Here is a 23,946-nt window from a genome sequence, read left to right as displayed (position 1 = left end):
ACAAAAGCAGAACCTGTAGGAGGTTGTCCTGGACTCATCTATATGAAGTATGGATAGAAATGCAACAGTTTCTATTGGGCAAAATAAAAATGTCACAAGTTTTAAGTGTACATAAACTCTTCTGCTAATAATCTGGGCAGCCTACTGCTCAACCCAGAATGCAGCACATTGCTCAAACTACCTTGCACTTCTCAGAACACGACAAAGCAGCCCCTAAGATCCCACAGCACTGGCTGCTTTCTGTACCAGGGAGAGCAGCTCCTTCATTACACCCATCCAAATGCATTTCTCCCTCTCACTCATGCTTGCTCCTCTCCATCTCACCTTCCTCTTTCCTAAACAGATGAATTTGTCAAGGTAACCTTATGGCCCAGAGGAAAATGGAAAAGGATTTGAGTTACAAGCTAGCATGTGGAGTTTAAAGGAGGAGGGGACTGTATACCTGTTTAGCAAGCACTTTCATGTGAGCAACACTTCCTCGGCAGTAAGCTTCAAGTATCAAACCAAACTGTACTGCAACAGCAGGTATGTGAACCTCTGACCTGCATGGGAACATCACAGCAGAAAGGCTTCTCATTTATCTAAACAGACCGCACAATTTTACAGATAAACATTTAAAGCTGTTGAAACTGAGAAAAAGAAAAAAACAAAACACTTGAACACTTTTAGATAAAAGCTACATTTTGTAAGAAATAACAACGCACACATGCTGAACACTCATAAGGAATAGCCAGTTTCCACATACCACTTGTTTCTAGGTCTTGGACTGTTGTAGATGCAAAACTGTTAAGCGGTAGCAATTCGATATTTGTTTTCAGGATCTGCTTATATTAAAGAAAGCAGTGCTAATAGATGATATTGAGAGTTAGGGCTAATGTTCAAGTGTGTGTTTTCAAAACTTCATAAGAAAGAAACAAAATTTCTCTGAGGAAAAACACTTTGAAAGAAACCACTGAACTTCAGTGCAGTGCCAATTATCCAATAATCCTCCAAAACATTTTCAAGTAAAGCTTGCTCTTTTCACTTAGAAATATCAGAATAATAAGTTGGATTCCAAACACAGAATCAACATGTAAGTAAATGCTGCAAGGTACCTGCAACTCATGGAACTGATCATCACATACAGCAAGAGCACACAGAACTGCTCTTCTGTTATTTTCTGATTTATTTTTTTCCTCACAGTTGAGGTGTAAGTATTGCAGTTTTACTACATGCACAGTCAAAACAAGCACTGAAATCAAACACAAACCTAACTTAACAGTTGCCTAGAGAGGAATTTTCTTCAAACAGCAGATTACAAAGCACAGTAATAAAATTTCAACTATAGGCTGGCTTTGATCAATAAATGCCAAGGGCGTAAAAATAAACAAATAAATATTAACATCTTGATCTACGTCCCAGAAGTCCCACCTACATCAACAGTTTCAGAAAAATATAAGAGAAACGTTCCTACCTTAGATGCCAGAACAACATCTGTCCTATTCTTCTATTAGCAAGTGCTCTCTCTAGTAGAAATCTGGAGAGAGCACAATCAAGAAAAGGTTCGTATTTCAGGACTTGCACAAGTTGAAGAAGATACTGAGAAAGCTCTTCATCACTAGAATGAGGTACATAAGACCAGTTAATAACAGAATAACCAGATTAATGACATTCCAGAAATTCAGATGCATATGATAAACCCAATTAGGACAGATTTAGTTTCAATAGTTTCAGTTTCATCCCAACTTTCCAATCATTTACAGAAAAATACGAATACACACACAACTTATGCAACAGCCAGATTTGATCACTTAATCGATATGTTATAATTCTGAAAGATTCTTAAAGCTATCAAACCTGTAAGTAAAACCTGGTATTTTACCACGATCCGTTACATGATCAACACCTCAGCCTGAGTGCCAGGTTAACCAGCCAGGAGATTAATTGTTCCAGAGGTTTTTCTGAAGAACAGAAGAACATTCACTCTTCTTTGCCCTCAACTTCTGACTAAGAAACTGTACCTTTGGAAGCACTGTAACCTACCAGTTATCTAACTGCAACAGGCATGGGCAAAAAAGACCCCTGAGGCATACCTAAGAATATGTGCAAACCTGTTTCAAAGTTACCCAGCTTAAACAGAGAAGGAAAGCAATATTCACTCCACTGAATGTAATTTAACTAACCTGTCTTAAGAAGTTGCTACCTTAAGAAGTTGCTACCTGTAAGCTAGAATGAGCTGCTTTACTAAAATATCTATTATAAAACAACTAGTTTAGCCAAAATGTTTCTATTTTTGTTGATTTGCTCTTAAAAACCATACCAACATGTGATCTTCCTCCCTGTCTCAAAAAAAAATATATATTAAAAAAACATCATCTTGCCCAAAGTACTTCAGGAAGGCAAATTTAAGCATTTAGCAATAGTCCATAGAAACACTTATTTTAAAAGCCCGTGTACTCATTAATATAGTAGTTTTAAATACTTTAAGTACTTAATATTGTGACATAATACAAATAATTCCAATAATTTTCTTTAAAACCCTGTACCCATCTTTCCCATCACAACAAAACCCTCAAACACTTGAGAGTTACGTTAATCCAGAACAGAACCTGAACTTTCCCAGACTTTTTACATTCAAATGTCTTCCCTCTTCATAAATGGTCTGTAGAATTCAAATCCTCTGCCTAGGATGAAAGGGAAAGAGCAGCAATTCTTCTGTGCATCACCTGAGGATTTGGGAGACACAAATATTCTTCTGTTCTCTCACTCCTACTCTGAAAACCTTCAGACTCAGAGGGATCTCTGCACGTCACCTAGAGCAACTCCCTGCTAAAGCAGGTTCCCTTGGTTGAGTTACACAGGAAAGCATCCAGCTGGGGTTTGCCTATCTCCAGAGAAGGAGACTCCACCTCTCAGTGCAGCCCATTTCAGCGTTCTGCCATCCTCAAAGTAAAGCTCTTTCTTGTGTTCAGGTAGACTTTCCTGTGCTCCAGCTCAAGCCCATTGCCCCTCATCCTGCCACTGGGCACCAATGAAAAGAGCACGGCCCCATCCACTTGATTCCTGCCCATTTACAAGCACTGTAAATTCCCATCAGCCTTCTCCAGCCAGAACAGCTCCAAGTCTCTCAGCCTTTCCTCGTACAGGAGATGCTCCAGGTCCTAAACAACTGTGTGGCCTCTGCTGAATTCTCTAGGTCTCTGTCTTTCTTGAACTAGATTGCCCAGAACTGGACACAGTGCTGCAGATGTGGCCTCACCAGGGCAGAGTGCAGGAGGAAGATCACCTCCCTCGCCCTGCTGGCCGCGTTCTCTGTAATACACCCCAGGCTGCCAATGGCCTTCTTGCCCACAAGGACACACTGCTGGCTCACGGCAAACCTGCCGTCCACCAGGACACCCAGATCCTCCTCTGCAGAACTCCTTTCCAGCAGGCCAGCCCCTGACCCATACTGATGTACGTGGTTATTCCTTCCCAGGTGAAGGTGACTTTGCACCTTCTGTTGTTGACTCGCAAAAGGTTCCCCTCCTCCCAACCCTCCATCCTGTCCAAGCCTCAGCTGAACGGCACCACTGCCTTCTTCTGTGTCAGCTCAGATCACCTGGAAACTTGCTAAGGGTGCACTCAATCCTTCCATCCAAGTTGATGATGTTAAACAGGATTGTACCCAGTGCTGACCCATGGGAACACCATTCAGTAACTTGGTCAAAATGCTCAATCATGCTGTGCTATATTTATTTTTCCCTACTTCTCTCATTTCAGCTATTAGGATTCACAGCTTCTACCAGCTGTCTTCGGCACTTTTTAAAGTTGGAAATTGATACCCAACTGGACACAATTTTGTTTCAGAGCCAGAACTAAGAATTCTAGAAATAATTCCAGATGTAACAATTCAATATTATTTGGATAGCAGCTAAACTGCTTGTTTACATTTGAAAGAAGTCAAAATATGTTTTTCAAATACATAGCCTTGACCATTAAAAAATGAATCATTAAACTATTCACCACAGAGACATTAGAATTCAAGGACAGGAAATACAGTAGTCCTGCAAATGATAACATGAAATAAATCTTCCTCTAGGTTACACTGAAGAGTAAAATGTACGTGATAAGGGAAGAACTTAGATAGCAGAGGCTACTGGGAAAATCAATCAAAGCAGGAATTCTCCTTTGTAGCACATTACATAAAAGCAAACATTTCAAATTAAATGATACAGCAAATACCTGACAAAAAGCATGAAGTAGCAGGATGGACATTTTTGCATTATTTGACTACTGTGATACTTCATCTTTTCATCATTAAAAAGTTCTCACAACACTTTGTTCACCCTTTGTCCAAGAAAGGAGTGAACACAACTTTCTGGAACAAAAGTACACCAGTTTTCTTTAGCAGCATGAAAAATAATGATCTTTGAATACAAGATATCAGAATAAGGAGATCTCATTTGGCTGCCAATTTGCTTATTGAGAAAGATTGCTTTATTTGGTCATTATTTACAGCAGGCTGTCCACTTGAATCTTTCCTCTTGAAGCTTTTTTTTTCTAGAGACAACCAAAACGCAGTACTCCTCTGTGCACACCCCTCAAGAACATTTCACACACTGAACAAATAACACTATAAACTCACCTCATTTGCTTTAAACAACCCACTGCATATTCTCTCACATATTGGTCTGGGTAATTGAAATCCAACAATTCTAAAGCTTCTCTAGGCAGCAGCTTAGGCCATATCTGAAGGAGAGCTTGAAGCTGTTTTAAAAAGAAGACTGTGAGGTTACAGTTAAAGAAGTTATTTAAGAAAACAATTTGATGTAACAGTCCATTAAAGCATTTGTTAAAGCATCTAAAGGTCTCATGAAATGAACCCTTTTTATTGCATTTCAATGAAGATATCCACGAAGGATATATTTTTAATAATATGTACATAGCAATATGACTGAAACAGCACACTATTAGATAAACTAAACAGGCTCAGACGTGTAAATGCAGTATCTAGCATATGTATTAAAAATAAAGATGTTTTTACATATAAACATTATCTTTCCACAAAAACATACGCTCCAAATCTGTTCAGTCCTTCGCTCAGAAGGGTCAGCACCACAAGTCTTTACATCCAGAAACACTGCAGCCATCAACACTTACTTACCACGAACACTTGTACTGAATTTCTAAACTAAATACTGACACTGAGCAGACACTTAATACCATAAAACAGATGTTGAAAATGCAAACAGCAGTTATGCCTGCCCGACACAGAAGAAATTTCAAAACAAATGTATCAGGATTTTTAGACAAGCCACTTTAAATCAGGTGCAGAAACAACACAAATACAGAAGCGTTTTGTTAATAATGAATGTTCAAAATTAATAGGGAATCTGAGTTACAACTTGAAAAGGAAGGTCAAAGAGGCATTACATGCTTCATATCCAGGAATGAATTTTGAAATTCATCACCTACAATGTGTACATTCACTATGAATTTTATTTGAAGATACAGATCTCCTCATTTTGGCTGCCAGCAGTATCCATTGCTGAAATCATTTGAGAGATTAGAAAAATGACAAAATTTTAACTGATTACGACCTGGAGGAAGCAAGATCTAACTGACCTATGAAACAGCCTAGAAAATTCCCCATTTGACATATTTCTCTGTCCCCATTCTTCCTTGGAACTTTTATTAAAAGAAGTGCAGCCCATCTAGCTCCACATCCAAGGCACTGCAAATAAATGGCACAGAAGGGCAGCTCAAAGGATATCAGAAATGCCTGTTGTATTTGGACAGAAGAAACCTGCAGCATGAAATACTCTCATCTGCTTAGACAACAGAGGTCGCCCTCACTTAAACTCTTCCACTCGAGTGACAGTGGTCGGATATTATTTTATTTTTTAACAGTGACCGATTTCTATTCTGAGAATAAATTCTGCCTGTGAGTCCTGCCAACAAGTTCTGCCACCACACTGCCCTGCAGGGTGACAGTAAGGACAAATACCTTGGGAATTCGTTCACTGCAATTCCACTACTAAAATGCTACAACACAACCAGAGTTTGGACGAAAACTATGTGGTAAATAATACAGGAAAGCTGCTTTCATCCATTGCACAAAACACCATGAATTAATATAGATGGTTTACAATCAAATATAGTATTCAATTTCTAAGAGATTTTACTGTATTTGAGCCACAATAAATCAGAACATAGCTATTTAGTTCATTTTTCATGTCAACAGCCATGTTTTATTTATTTTTTTAACTGTTACTTTTTGCTCTGGCTCTCAGACTCTCACTGCAAAGCACTTCTGCTACTGAGGCACACATTGTGTTGTAGAACAGCTACTGCAACACACAGCCAGCACTGTATGATTTCAATAAGAGGCAAAGTATGAGTCCTGCCTGTTTTGGAATTCTTACATTTCCATGAGATTGCTGCACCTCAGCTGAGGTGAAGCCCGTTGGAATGCTTACATGTCTAAGTACTACAGAAACATTGAGCATGCTTAGGGATAACATCTCACTTTACAGATAGGCTGTTCTTGCTGCCAACAACAGCTTTCAAATATAAACCACAATACCATCTATGCATAAGCAAACAAACACTGCATTCCTTTTCCAAAATAACACAATAACAACCAGGATTATTATGTATTTTCAACCACAAGCTTAAATAAATTGCCTTATACATTCTTTTTTATATACTCAAATTTAAGGGATTTTTTGAGCTGTCAAAAATATCCATATTCCAATCAACTTTTTCAATAATTAGGCTGTATTCTAAAGCCCCCAGCAAGTGATCAGAACGCCTTTTTCTTCACATATTTTAATGACTAAACAATAAATGCTTCCACGTCTACAACTCATATTTCCAGACAACTTTTAAAAGAGAACAATTAATTCAGAAGCACATAATGGAATTAATAAAGAACAAGAAAGAGACTGGATGTGAAAAAGAACAAGGGAGTGATGACTGTCTGGGTGCTGTACTTTGTTACTGCAGTGCTCATGGCACAGACAAAATAAATTTGCATTCCTCCCTGACAAAACCATACGCAGGACATACACATCTAACTGTACAACACAGTGCTGGTTTCTGCATTAGAGTACTGTCAGTGTTCACACCAGATGAAATTTTTCTTGTTCCTCCCAACCTGCTGTGTACACCATCAGACAAAAAACCTCCCATCCGTATACAGTGATATGTTATGTTACTATTAACCACCCTGTGAAGCAGGCATGCAATCACTGCAAATATTTGATCAAACTCTATATGATGAGAAGAGGCATTTCCTATCACGAGCGAGTGCTGTCCCTCTCAAATAAATAAACAAAGAATGTCTGCTTCAGTGAGGTTTAATTACCTACCCTGGGACACGGACATTTTCTACACCATCTTTCCCTTCTGTCTTACCTGAGCAACATCTTCAAGTTTGTTCCATTTTAAGGAGAGCAGCAGCTTTGGCAACGATTGTGGAAAATTTTCACGGCAGTCGTATCGCAGAGTCCAGATGAGATCCATTTCATTTTCACAGAGCTGAGATAAAGGATCTCTTTCCATTATTTCTTTTAGCACGATGTAAAATTTTTTACCACCTCGACCCTAGAAAATGATAGAAGTACGTTTTGGTATGTTCAGTAGGATTCTTAGATTTTAGCTCAAGTACTGGAAATGCTGTACCAAGAACAACATGAGATAGAAGGGAATGACAGTGAAGCCTTTCCTTCAGATGGCCAAACCTGTTCTAAGAACTGCACCCAGCAGTCATTCAAAACTCAGCGCACACAAGTTCCTGTAAAATAACTTCAGAATTAAGGACACTAGGTGGCAATATTTCTGTATTCCAATCCAACATGGAAACCACTTGCTGGGATGCATATATTTTTCTTTTTGTTTTTCAAATGAGTAAATGCTATATATCTATAACACCTTATCTATCTATCTGTATATTTTAATTAAAGGCCAAAAGTCACTTTTCCAACAATAACCAAAGGTAACTATATTTACTAAGCATGCAAAGAAACACCTCTGTCTTCTCTTCCAGACCTTTCTCTTTCAGACAACGTGCTGTTCTATCTCTCTGAAACACTGATGTAAGTACTGGTTCTGTACATCAGTCTGCATGAAAGCATCTTTGCAAGTTAAATCTTCCTTTCCTGAGCCATACTTGAGACTGAAAGGGTGGAAATTAAAGTGATGATATCAGCAACAACAAAATTCCATAAATTAATGGGAGATGAGTAACTGGTGCATCTGAGTAAGGATGCAATAGTTGACAGGAATAAACTAGTTCCAATGTAATATTTAGATAAGCAATATCTCAGTTTTCTAATACTAAAGCCATCTTTACCAGAAAAGCCAATGGAAGTTTCAGCATAATTTTAAGAGCTTGGCCAAATGGTCTTTACATCACTGGAAAATGAAAAAAATCAAAGTAAAGCTGAGAAGAAATTGTAGTAAAAGTCAACTAGGACTGATAACAGAAAAAAAATTACCATTAAAGTATGGTGTTCTGCATAGGATTTCCAGCTAACAAAACTACACCTGATATACACACAACCTGTTCGGCTCCCCCTGGAAAGGATGAGTGTCAATTCAATGCTGAAGTGTTTTAATTATTTTGTTGCAAGTAGAAATTCCTTGGATGTGAATAGACTTAAAATAATTAGTTGAACTCAATGGCTTAGTAGTAAAACTATGTAAACATTCTGTTTCTGTATCAAAACAAACAAAAAACCAGTCTTCACAATAAAGTGGCATTCTGCTACTTGAGATTTCCAATTATTTATACACCAGACAGTTCATACCAACTGCAGTAGTGAGCTTTCATTTTTCCCAATCACATTATGCACTCACTGATGCATTCACTGACCTTTTTTCAACTAACTGCTGTATTCTTACACACAATGCAGTTCTTACTGCTGCTAAGTCCCAGTGCTTCACCTTCTTAAATTAGAACCTTCTGCATGCTTACAATGACTTTTTTCCCAAAAGTAAAAAAATGATACAAAGAAAACACCTTCAGATTTTGGTGATTGTTTTGAAGTTTGTCAAGTTAGAACTATGTGAATTCTGAAGAAGAGCAAGTAATACCCATATGTAAGCAATATTTTTAATAGACTAAAGATCATTTATCAGAGTACTTCTTTGGAAGCACCCAACCATCAGGCAAATTGTCATACTTAATCCAACTGAGCAGTTGCCCAATATTTTATGCACCCTAGGAATGCTTTCCAACTCTAATGAAAACCTCAGCTCTGTTATGTTCCAAATCCATAAAGAGTCTGCATAGCAGTTGAGTTATTTGATGAAAAATAAGTCGGAAGTCCAAAGTATATTGAAAAAGAATGAACGAGTGTGTTTAATGCTCAACAAGTGGATTATGCAAGCAAATAAAGCCCATAGAATTATAGTTATTCAAGTAGTTGTATTATTTTCTGTTGGATTGATGCAGAAGATTAGAAGAAAATACCCCCCAAAGCAATGTTCAAGTGCTGCCTTTAGCAGTCGCTTACCGCCATCGCAGCATTATCACTGCTTCTTGCAATCTCAGCTGCCTTTTCAAGTATCTGCAAAAAGACATTTTAAAACAGCTCAGATTTAAATACAAATCTGCCATTGAAATAATCAAAGATAAGTAGATTTTACCATCTTTTAAATAATTACAACACTATCATATTGTAGATACGAGGAATCACGTGTGCTTCTGTGGAACAAATAACCAGAGTTTACTGCACTGACTTCCCAGTCCATTTTTATACACTACAAAGAGTCTTGAAAAAAAATTCAGCTCAGAGAGGAGATAAGCATTCTGAAAAACATTGTAACACATTTGTACAAAGTAGTAATAGATCTTTACAGTCACAGACAGGCAAAATGTGAAGGTTTCCAGTGTTGTACAGAAGTTTGGCTTTTTAAAAGAACATTGGTATTGGAAAGTGATTGTGCTGCTGACTCTCAAGACAGCATGCAAAGAGTATTTTAAAATGCATGTCTTCAAAGATTATCTGAAGACTCTGAAGGCAGAGCACTGACATTATTATATACTGCAAGTTCAAACAACTCCAGAAAGTTGGGAAATTCAGTGACAAAAGCAGCTGAAAGTAAAGAAAAAGCCATTTGCATACAAGCATTCTCGACCACTCTGTCACATCTTACCTTATCAAAGGGAGGGTAATTAATAGGCTGTTTCGAATATTCTTGAAATCTAATGTGCAAAGCTGTTGCATTTTCAGTGTAAGGGTTAGTCTGGACAGTTCCCATTGGATTTAACATTTCTTCAAGCTCATCTAAAATGTTAGCAAGAACAATTAACATTAAATTTAAAAAGATAATAATCTTATTGTGTCACTGTCCTTCGGTCTAAAATGACTGACAGTGGTCTGCACAGCACCTCTCCAGTGCAGGCTTCTCTGACATAAACATTGCAGACATTCTGTATTCACAGATGCTGGATTATCACAAAAGGAAAAACAAAAGATTTTCTCCTTCCAGAAGAAATGTAACATCAAAGGAACCCTGGATACTGCTACCCTGAGACAAATCCCTAAATGCAGCTTCAGTCCCCGTAACATCAGTCTCTGTAAACCCACACATGCACTGCCTCCATATCAAATAGCATGAAAAAGAGTCAAAAGCGTTGAGCTTTTTCCCCCAACACTAAAGCCAGATTAATCCTGCAATTCTCATAATTAACTGAAGAGTAACATGTAGATTTCAGACTGTTTTACTGATCAATCTAAGTTCCAAGGAAGGAATTCTCAAAAACAAAATTCTAACTCACACGTTTTGCAGTCTCCAGCATTGTCACATACAACATAGCTCACCTACTGAGTTTAAAACATAGCACAAGTAAGCAAATGAAACCTAAAATGCATTAAAAAACCCAACCAGATAACACTAGATTTAAGTATGCATCTCCAGTTTCAAGTGATCTTCTTTCTGTAACGTAACACTTTCAGAACACTGAAATGCTGTTTTCAAGCAAGCTCTCATTTGTCCTCCTGTCAGATTAACAGTACTTTCATGAAAGACAGTAAGAGTCATGTATTTTTCCTACATAAAAAAGTACATGTAGCAAAGAAATTATGACAAGAAAATTGCACGTGCATGTAGCCAATATTCTATTTGATACTGCTCTTCAATGTCAAATATTTCAAATACAAGTACAGAAAGTTAAACTTTACCTGGAAATGATGACCAGCTGTGCAGTACGAATTCTCCATTCTTCAGCTGTCCTTTGTAATCAAACACCATGGTATTTACCCAGGCTACAGGGTAGTGCTGTTAACAGAAAGAGTTTCTATGTAGAAACTAAGATGGTAGGGGTTTCAGTGTGGGGTTTCTTCATCTCAGTGTCACTCTTTCAGAAAAGCAATTAAACACGAGCACAGTGTTCATATGTGCTCTGGGTCCTTTGAGACAATAGGACTTAGTTCTAAGGAGCCACTCTGCCAGCCTAAAAACAGACATTTCTCTGAACACAAGCCCAGATGCTCACATTTTTTCCCCATCAGAATTCATCTCGAGTTCTAGAGATGAGAACAAAACTAATACCTTAAAATACAATTGGTTAAGTAGTCATTTGCCAACCTGCTTAAAATCAAAACATTCATGTCTTTTCAGCATCTGAGAAGCAGGAAAAGGGTTTTTTGTACCCTTGTGTACAAGAATGTGTAATTCTTCACATGTATACTTTTTCAGTACCTTTATTTTTCATTTTGTATTCTTGAAAACTGAAGTGAGGACAACGAAAGATTTCTAATTATTGTTTATAATTATAAATAAATATAATTTATAATTATCTAATTATCTATATTATTATATAATGATTACCAAACATGTTATATATAGTTCAGAGGTACAAAAGGGAAAAAAAAAAAAAAAGAAAAAAAAAATTATGATTACCACTTTTCCTGCTTTCCTAATGGTTTGGTATTTGGAGGGATTCATTGACTTAGTTGACTTTTTAGTTTTCATCTTATCCATCACAGCATAGACTGCAAAGCAGAGTCTTGCCATTCTTGGTAGATCACAGACATTTATTTCAAACTCCAGTACTTCATTCCAAGCATGGTCACTTCTCCCAGATATTTCTGTGCTTACAATGGTTTTACAAAGGAGCTCTGTACCGTGGAAAATACCAGCCCTAACATGAACCTGCATTAAGGGAATTAGAGAAGAAATATTAAGACTTGCCACAGAACCTACAGAATTCTGCACAGAATATAACCCAGAACATACATACGTTTAATCAACATTTCTAACTTGATAACAAACAATTTTGATATTTTACTACAGATTAAATGAAGCCACGCCAAAGAAAATCTGCCAGCAGCCCAGCAGCACCAACAGACCATATCCAAACAATGCCCCATCTGATCATTCTGTGCAAGATCCTCCTGCCATAGATGCAGAGGCTGCACTCATAACACAAGTATCAGGTCTTGGAGAACGCCCTGCAGCGAGTTACACTCCTTGATGCAGGTACCACAGGAAAACCCATTGTTAAACTGACTCAGTTAACTTGCATATCTATATTGTAACAATTTTTTTCCAAACATAATCAATCACTGAAAGGAAATAGTCAACTTAAAGACATTTATTTGAGTCCCAATGATATTCATAAACTTCATTTTCACCTATTTTTGTCACGTTTCACCACTATGAGCCCATGTGAGGTAAGAACAGCTACATGAACATCAATGAAACACAGCATGCTGGAAAGAAATCTTACTTCAGGAAATCTGAGATGTAAACAGACTATGAATGTACATGTACATAAATACATGTAACCATCTGTGTATATATTCACACACACAGTCAAAATTCCTGTTTTCATTTACAGGGCTTTCTTAAAATGTTTCTGTAATTACAGATTGCAGCATTATATTCGTCCAAAAGGAAATACTGGGGCTGATACCAGAGAAGTGGTTAAAACTGGTTCACAGCTGATTTGAAACAAGTCATCAGATGGTCCTTGCTAATCCATTTGGAGATTTACTGCACGATCAATTGGATTTACACCACATTCCTTTGCTGATTCAGAGCTATCTCATAGATTGTAATCCTTTGTAGATTGTCATCTATTGTAAATGTTCTAAAGTCTGTCTGAATCATTTAAAACCAGGTTCATAAACTCATATTTGCATAGCTTTCAATATTATTGATATCCTGACATCTGATTTGTAAGCTCTGCATGGCCCCAGTTTTCCCTGACTTTTCTTTCATTTTATAATACAATAAAAAGCTAGTGGAAGAAAGTAAGTGTAGTGAAAGAAAATAAGTGATCAAGTACAATGTGATAATAACAAAGCAGCTTGGATGCACGTGGAATGCACTGCTCACTGCTTGCCTTTGACCACTCCTAATTCTACAATTTCCATTCCTGATAAAAATAAGGGATTGGATACTAAATTTTGTTCTTTTTGTTTTGATGTTTCCTTTTTACTACTGAAATTGTGTGTAACAAAGGCACAGCCAAATAACAAGGCAAAATGCCATTTCAAATGTCACCTGTTTGGAAAACTGGGTGTTAAACAGCTGAACAAAGTCAATGATGTTCTAAGTAAAAATACTCAAATGCAGCTCACATCTGACAGACGTTTTGTTTCCACCTACAAACACTGCACATAGGAATTCTGTTGATGCTATCAGCAAAACTGAATACTGGTTTGGTATTCTGAGTACTGTCCTGGACAACAGCAGCCAATTAAACATTACATTCTAAGAAGTCATGAATGGGAAACAAATACATTCTTACAGTGACACAATTCCATAACAGCACAGAGAAACAATGCAGACAAACGTGCACAAGTGTGAAAGGTGACATTACATTTAATGCATGACACTGAATAACTAAGGCAAATTTAAGTTTTCAAGACTGAAAGTGCATTCAGAATACTAAAAACTCCTCAGACAGTTTCCACAGGTACCAATTCTTAAGGATTATCATTTTTTGTTGTTTCTCAAGCTTCTGATCAACATATTTTATTTTTTTCTGGAGAGTCACGTTGAAATTCATTAAAAGTTCATTTTTCATATATACTAAAAAAATATCTAGTAACTACGTTGCTTCTGGAATCCATCTTCTTTTCCCCCTTCCATTTTAAAACTGTAAGAGTCCACAGACTGTAGAGCTAAGAAGAAAATACAACTAGCTGAATAACAGTTCAGATCAAGAAAAGAAGAATGCCTGGTTTTGCAGACATCCATTTCTAAAGCCACACTGCTTATATGTCAAATCTGTAGCCATGGCCCATTTAGCAATGCAGTACAATGACATATTCTGAATGCACATGGACATCATGACAGTAGTTTTGAAGAAAAAAAATGCAATGTCTATCATGAATAAAGCATCAGAACAGCCAGCTTCAATGGCCAATTGAATTTCTCTCCAATCTAATTAATTAACTGCTGCTCAAATAAAATAAAGGAAATCAATGTTGTTCACAACAAGTCTTCACAAGTCTTGTAAGGTCGTAAAGTAACTGTGCAAAAACTCCCCACGTGTTAACAGCTTGTGGTCTGTAACACAGGCAGTAGCCTACTCATGTGCATTTTACAGGAAGTGATACTACAGCTTCTTTTGTGTGTGCAGCATGTTTAGAAAATAAGAGACAGATTGTATAGGAGCACACAATCCATGCTTAGAAACCCAGAGTTTATCCTGGACTACGAAAAATATCTTCAGTTCCAATTAAAAACGTAAAATATTTAATCTACTTTTGCTTGCCAGATGCTTAGGGAAGTTTGGCCTGAATAAGGTTATTTTGTATCAATACTTACAGATACTTGAAAAAAAGGCCAACAAGCATCATGCCAACATACAGGGCATGCCATAATGCACGTATCCAACTTCAACAATACAGCAACAGTTTTAGCAATTAATTAAGATCTTAAGCAATACTAATGATACAATTAAGCAATAATGCATACACTTTTGCTCACCTGAAACCTGTTCAATTCTGAGTTCACTAAATGTAGAAAAGCATTAAAATTATTATCAGAGTGTCTTCTGAAACTACGCAAAATTACTTACTTTGGCATTTTCTTCTGTATTTAGCTTATTACCCTTTAATAGAATAATCTTGAAAGGGCTGCAAATGTCCCATACACTCTGAGAAGGGAAATAAAAATGTAAGTTTTCTCTTAATCAGCATAATTACTTTACAAGCTAAACATGTTCAGCAGAAGCCATAAATACAAACAAAATTAGACATTTTTAAAAATATGAATTTGAAATCTTAAAAAACAAATTGGTTCCCATAACTACAAGAGCATCTCGGATGCTCCACAAGGAAAGGACAGAAAAAACACCGGGCTGAAGATTTTGGGGAGAGAGGGCGAGAAGAAAATACACTGCATACTACTTGCTGACAATTAATAATAACCCTTCAAATGCATTAATGCTCTGAATATATAGCTACAAATTGAAAGAACAAAGCCTGTCCCCATTCCTTAGAATAACAATACACAAATTACAACGGTGTTATACGGCCATGCTAAGTTTAACAATGAAGGAAACACTACATTAAAAGTTAGACTTATCTGATAGCAAAAGTTGCCATCGTTGAAGTGAAAACATCATATAAGACGTGAGGGGGGCTAAAACAAGAAACCCCAGATCACTAGTGTCCAAGCCAGTGGAGCCTACATATGCTGAAGCTGGAGAATACAGCTCTGTGCTGTAAGTTCTCGAGTTGCTGGTAACAGATTATTATCCACTCTTCTGGCTTCTGGTTGGGAGCAAAATCAATAGCAGTGACAGTGTGACAGTGGATCTTTCTGGGGCATCGGGGAAAAGAGAGCAAGGGGGAGGTGAGGACAGGAAAGCATCCAAGAAGTTGTGAGGCCTGCTATTCCTGATGTAAAACTAGCAAGCAACAGAAGGCTCTGAGGAGACCCAGGAGACCTATTCTGGAAAACAGAAGTAATAGCAGAAATCCCAGACACTGTGATTTACATTGCACAATCCACTCTTCCTTTTGGATATCAGATACTCTTCACATTAACTTACTGTTGTTGCTCTTGTTTTTTTTGGTGGCAGGGGAAGAGGAAGGTTGGATGATTTTCGGTTTATGGCAACTTCTATGGCAATCATTTCCTGCTCACACATTTTCTTTATGGTGCAACACTCAACTAGAGTCAGCTGAGGAAGAGTCCTGTTCATCACGCAGTTGTGTATATACTAAAAGCCCATGGAAAAGAATTAGAAACTAACAATATTTCTGCAAAAACTTTCAAATCAAAGCAATCAGAATATATTGCAGAGCTACAAAGGAAATGATGCACATTTGTTTTACAATGGGAGAGCAGAGCAGGCATGACGAAGAACATTATTGCTCAGCTTTGTTCACTATGCAATGGCACACGATACAAAGTGACATTCTGGCTAAAGCTCCAGAGAGCAATGATTACCATGAGCTCCAAAGAGCTTGGCATACCTGAAACTGAATTAACGGATGATCACCAAAAACATATTCTAGCCTCCCACTAACTTGCAGCACATAGTCAGCAGGATCAATTTCCTCATCTTCTTTTCCATGGATAGTCAAACGTTTTCGGATTGCCAGTTCATTCAACTTGATGGGATTCATGTTAGGAGACACTTGAAAACTAAATACATCCTAACAAAACACAAACAGGAAGACCAGATATCACTTTTCATAGTCAGACTGTGACTGAGGGGATGTGAAGGGAGTGAAGGAAAGAGGGATAGCAGGCAACACCCATGGCATACAACGTGGAAGGACTCCACTTCGAAAGAAAAAATTTAATCAAATCTTTTCATTGTATCTGTCATTTTTATTTCTGTCTTAAAAAGTTAAAGAAGTTAGTTCAATTTTTTTTTAATTAGGGGGAAAAAAGATTTAAGTGCACTGAATGTCATTATTCCTAATGTAAAAGAAGATCTTTTGTGAAGTCTTTCTTCTCCCTGCATCTACAATGTTGATGTGGAAAGGCTGATCCAGCGAGTTCTGTTTGTTCTTTTGTTTGTTTTGGTGGCTTTTGGGGTTTGTTTTTTTTTTTGCACACACACACACACACACACACTCACAAACACACAAGCACACTAAGAGCAGCTATTTACAAACCAAGTGTTGTCTGACTTGCATTACTTTGACTTCCGTTGAAGTTTATAAGTAAGAAGCTAAGCAAAAAAACCTAACTGTGCAAAGTCAGGCAAAAAGAGTTTCATATTTCTAGCTTCCCCTGCTCAGAACGCTCCGAGCAGCAAAGGCTTGCTTCTCTTACTATAACTGACAGTGGGCACACAGGAATGAACCCTTTCCTTCCCAGAAACCTGGTGTCCTACAATGGCTGATTTAATTCAAAATAGTATTTTTACATGTGTGCACATCACAGCAATGGTGATTAGTTTCTCTCTCTTGCTCCAAAGCCAATTTAGGTAGGTTTTACAGATCCCTCGTGTACTCTTATCAACAAATACTTTAGTATTTCTTCCTCTCACTCTTGCAGTGTTCTACTGGAAGGATGCAGCAGTCTCCATAATTTCCTACTCAATTCCAAGTTGTCTTACAGTACTCAATGCAAGTAGTCCAGAACAGAGGTTAGTGCCCTAAAAAATGGCTCCAATTTGAACTGTTAGCAGCTTCGAAGGTCAGAACTGGTAGCAGAAGATCTGAAATATTTGGAATGTTGGGAGCCCAAGCTATTACAGAGGCAGGCAAATGCATTTTGAACCAACAGCAACTTCTGCATTCCTTTTATATCAAATACAAACTTACACACAATGCTATCCTCAAAAGCTGACTGAAACAGATATTCCCATTGTTCCTGAAAAACTACAAGTCCTCTGCTATGCTGTAAACAACTGGAAAAGTTGTGAGGTTTCTTTTTGTAAAAACTCCTACGTATCCCACATCAGATAGTGGTACTGGTTACCAAATGCAATATTCATCTCTGCATTTAGTGCTTCCAAAGCCAGGTATAATTTTACAACTTTACATTTTACATTTTACAACTTTAGATTATTATTTTTTCTTAGTGTTAATAAAGATGGTATAGAAACAATACAGCTTTGCAAATAAAATTAGCTTAATCATTAGAACATCAATATCTAACAACGAGGTCAAAGTGGACAGCAAATATAGTCTATTATTTCATTCTTCTGAGATTCTAAGGCTTCCCATGCTGACACCTCACCATTAAGAAGTACACAGTGTAAAAATGAGGAATGAAGTAGAAACACAGCAATTTTACCATAAAAAAAAAATCTTTTTTAAAAATAAGCTGTGCTAATTTTAAATCCCAGCTAGTGTTAAATTTGTCTCTATGCATGTGTAGTTGAAGGAAAGCTAACTCTTGTTTTTTATACTTATTTCTCAAAAACAAACCACAAACAGAAAAACCCTGTTGAATTTGGTTCTTCCCCATTCAGCATCTCTCAGGCCTAAAATCAAATCCTAGTGAAGTCACACAAATAGTAGCTGACCAAAAGGGTGTGAAGTGTGTTTTAGGTTTAAATGAACATAAAATAATACAAAACATAAGAGTTGTACACTTCAATTTTAAAAGCAGAAAAGAGTACAACTGTAATTTGACTTGAGTTCACAACTGTTCGTTGGCTTCCATACTTTGTTTCAAAAGTCAAGGACCCTGGTAACATTAATCTATTTCACTCACTTGTTTGGTCGGCCTCATTCTAACTCAGATCAGAATCAAGAACAGTATATCAAATATGATGAACATCCATTCCTACCTGGCAGTTATCAAAATGAATAGCCACTACAAGATTTCCACTGTAAAGCTTATCTTGGAAGTTCTCTGGCACAACGGGTTCCTGTTCTGGTGGGTAAGTGTGCTTTAACCAGTCCATCCAGGAAAGACCCACAAGGGACTGAATCTTCTCCTCACTGATTCTCCGCATCTTAGCTCGAAAGTCGTTCACTTCAGGATCTTGTAAGGCATCAAACTCATGGAGACCTAGAAAAGTTCAAGCAAGCAAAAGAATACCTCACTTATATATCTCTAAGGTAAGGTTCTGTAAGTGATTTTATTCAGATCTTCCAGCCAAAATGATTGCTCAAACGTGAGTTGAGTTCCACATCCCCCTGTAAATCAGTGGACTTTCAGAGTTATTTACACCATTCCCATGCAACCTGCCTTCGGTGTTTGAACAGCAAGAAACAATTCCTTGCATAACATTAAATGGAAAACCCAACCTCACTCTGCTTTCAAAATAGTCGGGAAGTTTTAAGTCCCCTCACAACAGCAAATGCAAACACAGCACCATAAGTGCAGCATAAAAACCATACATCAGGGTGTTTTTACATCATCGCCTCCCCCGCTCTGCCCCCTTAAAGATGACATCTTTTTGATTTTGTTTAAAAGGCAAAAAAAGGATAGTTGATCTGCAAATAGATACATTTGTTCTTGACATTTCCTTGTGAATAAAATAAACCTTCTACTCAAATAAAGCTAATAGGACTGAAAATTCAACCAATCCGAGTCCAATAAAATTCCTTTTCCAAAACATATATAGAAAGAACACACAGAGAGAGTCCCCAAAGAATGTGCATTCTTCAGTCCGTAAGGAAGTTCAGGAAGCACAGAATCTGCAAGTGGGCACGTTTTTTCATTTCTCCCAAACTGATGGACATTGTCCAAATTACACAAAGCACCAGATACCATTTGAGAACAAAACACTACGTTTATGAGCACAGAAAGAGAAATATTCAATCAAAGAATGTGAATCTCTCAGAACCTGTCAGAGTATGTCTGAGCAGTGAGCTGGCTGCTCCCATTGTTGGCTTTAACAAATGGGCAGACAGCACACTGCTGAAATCAAAACAAAACCTGCAGTCTCTATAAAAGAGCTAACAATGGTTCATTGTTATAAAACAAGAGGTATGACCTCACGTGACCCTGTCAATCTTTATTGTATAACCACAGTAGATCTAAAAGACGAAAATGCTGAAATATCTTCAAGAGCAAGTTACTGTGAAAGTCTTAAAAATAGCTTCCCATTGTTTGCTGAAAATCAGCGTCACAATGGAGAGCAAAGCCAAGAGCCATACTGTTAACCAACTCAGAAATCATGTATACCAAACTCATAACAACAACTCCTAGTTTCCTCTGTGCAATTTGTTATTAGGCTACCTGTGGTAACACTTTCAGGGATTAAGTGTTCCATCACTTAGCAATAATATTATAGATTTATTTTCCCAATCTAATCCCCTTATCTAATGAGGTAAGGCTTTTTCTCTTGCCTGATGTAGTTATACAACACAGTAATTATATGCTGAACTACAACACAGACAGTAGCATCTATCAACTTACAAATGTTCATCTTTAGTATTTAAAATTGTTTTAAATGTCATCAGTACTGAGGAAGAGAAATTCTGTCAGAGACAAAAGGAGAAGAAAAATATTGTAAGTTTTTCCCATTACCTGCCCAAATAAGACCCGCTTCCATAAAACAAAGTTTTCAAAAAAAATACAGAGAAAAGGGAATGTAATTACCTTTGCCTATAAGGACACCTATTTTGGAGTCCAACTTTTCTCCTGGATCACAATTCCTTGTCACTAGTTTAAGGACAGGAAGAAAGGGCCTGACGTCACAAAGTCTCCGTGTTTCATCTTCTAATTCTTCGTGTACAGCCGTCTGATTCACACATGAGAACATGTAGGAGTCAATCTCCATGAGGAGATGGAAGAGTGGGTAGGTGTGTGCCTGCTTCCATAACAGCTGGGAAAAAAGCAGTAAGAGTGATTTGTTTTTAGCATCTGCCTTGTGGTTGTTTTCAATCAGCAATGAACGTGTACAAACATCCCAGAGGTAACACAAATCATGTCAAATTCCCTGCTGTCTGTAGAAGCTCCAGGTAAACTTATTTGTAAGTTATTTGCAGGCCACCAAAATGTGCAAGTCACCCATGCAGCACTCAACAGAGCTTCAGCGTACTGGATGTTTACACAGCAGATTATACCTCACCTAACACCAAGGTAAGCTATGTCCCATTCTTAGCAGAAACCAAAATTGTAGGTAAAAAGAACCGTGTTTATATAAATATATATGTAAAGGTGAGAACAACTTTGTCTAAATTTTAAAAGTTTACATTTTATGCACTTGTTTCTTAAACTTCATCTGAAACAGGAACTGTAGGATCAATAATGCAGTGTCAAAAATCTTGCATGAAAAACACATTTTCCACAAACAAGAAGTTGAACTGAACTACTACAGCCAGACCGAAAACACCTGTGTATGTTTCTGAGATTTATACAACCAAGGCTGCCTTCCAATAAATGGACCCCAGGCTAATTGGCCTGGTTGGGCAAAAGCCCTATTGAGGAATTAATTAATGATTAAATGATTCTGTGATACTGTAATTAATCAAGGAATTACACTGAACTTTCTACCTGCAAAGATCCATGCATGGTGTGGATCAAAATAGGCTTAAAATCCTACAACCGAAATTTGTACCAAAGAAAGAACGGCTACGAATGATGTGCCTACATTACACGTGAGAGGAAAGAAGAGCAAACAACTTGCAACTCAGCTTTACTTTACAAAATAATAATAAATCATTTTTCCATGAACAACACATTTCAAAGAAAGAAAGACAAATGCAAACACGAGGTCGTGAATGTTCTGTCAAAAGAAAGTTAAGTGGAATCAGAGTGAAAAAGCAAGACATCGTTAAGACATCTAATCAGCCAAAGACAGATGAACTTTTTTAACACTAGCTCCGGATTGTCAACATTGACCTGGAAAAGAACGTTTCAGAGCTATGAGAAATTACTTCAGAGCAATGACTTCTGGATCTAAAAAGCCACAGCTACACGCACTCATTAAGGGTTAGGTTGGAAGTCTTTCCTTTCCCTTCCAAATAATTTTACTACCCAAATTCTGTCCTTCGCACTGCCCAGAAGATGGGCTGAAGGCACCACACTGGTCCTCCAAAGATTCACCTCTGTGTCCAGCACTGCCATTTATTCTCTTAAGCTCAGGGATGTATATAGCTTAGACATTCTATTACCACTTTTCTTTTTTAACTACAGAGGTGAATAATTCTATAAAATGTAGCTGTGATAAAACGGGGAAAGTCTTTCATCAAATAAAATCAGGGGTCAGTGGAAAAAGGTCATAAGGCACTAACGCAGCCTGCGTCCCTCTGCTGTGACACGCTCAGATAAGAATGCAAGTAAATTTTTCCCTCAGTCTTGACAGTCAGTTTTATAAGCTCCTTGTTTATCTATTTTATTTCAAACATTTTCACAGTCAAAACAGCACAGCAAACTCACCGAATTTATATAGCTTCAGATCTATGTTATATCACACGCAGACCAGCACGGAAGTACAATACTACCAGCATTAAGAACACAAGCTTAGAGAACATAAAAGATTCTGTTGTTAATGGCTATTACCCCCTGGCAAGTATTTGAAGCACTCCATAAACAAGAACAGATTGAATCCACCGCTCAAATTTAAATTTAAAAAATCTTGGAATTTTAGAAACCAGATTTTATTAATTCCATGCCTTTAGAATTACACAAGATATTCCCTGGATGAACTGTTTGTAACACTGTCTTTCGAAATATCAAATCCACAGTATCACATCCCAAAAGAATTAAAAACGTTTGAAAGAAAACAAAAGGGTCACAGCCCTTCTTTGGTAAAGAAAATTGTTTCCTCTGAACAAACAGACAAGGATTTTTCACACCCATTTTTCAGAAAGACCCCTCACACAGCAAATCAATCACAGATCTCACTCTTTTTAAGCAATGTCCCAACAAGGCACTTCTCCACTAACTTAAGCAGTGGCTTATAAGGACACCATTGGTGTCAACCAAAAGGAGCAGGAACACAATATACAACTTCTGTATTAACAATCAAATCAGACACAGCATCTCCTGTTTCCACACTAATCAGAAAAACTTTCAATAAATGCACAGGGTAGGAATAACACATTAACAAAAGGTTTAGATACAACAACTCAGTATTAACACAGAGCAATCACGTAAATCTCTGCTGAAGTGCAACCATCAGTGGGAAATTATTTCTCCATACCTCAATGTCTGCTCAAAAACATTCAAAACCCCCAGACACATACATCTCTACCAGTCACCATGCTATCAATGCATCTCTCATTAATTTTTTTATGCTTACCCAGATTCACTGCTTGATTTGCCAGAAGGCACATGAAAATCAGAACCAGAACTCATTTGAAATGTAAGTTAATTGACCACTTGGTATTACCTGTTTAATATGAGATATAGTGGCATCTCGAGGGACATCCAAGTTGATGTAGATTCCAGTGGGCAGTAGGAAGTCCACGGATATTGAGCCATCAGCACCAATCTGTGAATCCACTGCCCAGATGTCAAGGCTGTCTGTCACGGCAGGAGGCATTATGGAATCTCAACAATATCATAACCACATGGCCTTAGGAAAAAAAAATTAAATTCAGTATACTTAACCTTCTATAATTAGACACACATTTTGAAGCTTTTGGAAAGTTTACTTAAGTCTGCTCGTGCAGTTCAGCTCCCAAGTCTGGGGTTTCAAATGCCAATACTGCAAACACATAGACATAGTCCTACTCATTAATTCCATTCAGTATAGGAAGAGCACTTGCCTGGTAAAACACTCATGCAGTGTTCACAATTTTAAAAATATATAAAAAATGACTAATCAGAAGCTAGCTAAAACAAAGTCTGAAATTCATTTTGAATTTTTTCTAAAGCTATCTGTATGAAACACTACAAACTTCTTGGAGAAAGTATAGCAATATTTAATATGAAAATACATCATTTTGTAATTTTGAATTAGCCTATTTATGACTGTTGTTCACTAATGTGGAAAGAGTGCCTAATTCAACTTTAAAGTCTATACTCAGAGAAGGAAAATCTTCTTCAACATGTTATTAGAAAGAGGCATTTCCCTTCAGAGACACTCATCTCCATCTTTCTTTAAAAGTGAAAGCAAATGATCTCCTTTGAATTGAACTCACT

General features: G+C 37.3%; 1 protein-coding gene across 8 annotated transcripts in view; it reads right to left on the bottom strand.

Annotated features, from left to right (window-relative positions):
- Positions 1-23,946, bottom strand: part of PIK3CB (phosphatidylinositol-4,5-bisphosphate 3-kinase catalytic subunit beta) — an 89,814-nt gene that overhangs the window by 13,843 nt on the left and 52,025 nt on the right. For 7 of the 8 annotated variants that reach the window (XM_042820445.1, XM_042820446.1, XM_042820444.1 and 4 more), the window contains 14 exons: positions 23,192-23,377; positions 20,455-20,680; positions 18,692-18,915; positions 16,413-16,595; positions 15,986-16,156; positions 15,008-15,085; positions 11,875-12,126; positions 11,154-11,250; positions 10,126-10,256; positions 9,483-9,536; positions 7,381-7,569; positions 4,607-4,728; positions 1,454-1,597; positions 443-542 (listed from right to left, as the gene is read on the bottom strand). In XM_042820445.1, coding sequence (XP_042676379.1) covers positions 443-542; positions 1,454-1,597; positions 4,607-4,728; positions 7,381-7,569; positions 9,483-9,536; positions 10,126-10,256; positions 11,154-11,250; positions 11,875-12,126; positions 15,008-15,085; positions 15,986-16,156; positions 16,413-16,595; positions 18,692-18,915; positions 20,455-20,680; positions 23,192-23,344 — 2,124 coding nt within the window. In that variant the 5' untranslated portion in view covers positions 23,345-23,377. The remainder of the gene's footprint in view (positions 1-442; positions 543-1,453; positions 1,598-4,606; positions 4,729-7,380; positions 7,570-9,482; positions 9,537-10,125; positions 10,257-11,153; positions 11,251-11,874; positions 12,127-15,007; positions 15,086-15,985; positions 16,157-16,412; positions 16,596-18,691; positions 18,916-20,454; positions 20,681-23,191; positions 23,378-23,946) is intronic. The other variant, XM_042820451.1, reaches the window with a different exon arrangement.

The sequence above is a fragment of the Centrocercus urophasianus genome, unplaced genomic scaffold, assembly GCF_019232065.1.
Source record: "Centrocercus urophasianus isolate 14NV4802_14NV808 unplaced genomic scaffold, USGS_Curo_1.0 seq_19, whole genome shotgun sequence".
Taxonomy (NCBI): domain Eukaryota; kingdom Metazoa; phylum Chordata; class Aves; order Galliformes; family Phasianidae; genus Centrocercus; species Centrocercus urophasianus.
This window is presented reverse-complemented; position numbering and strand designations above follow the sequence as displayed.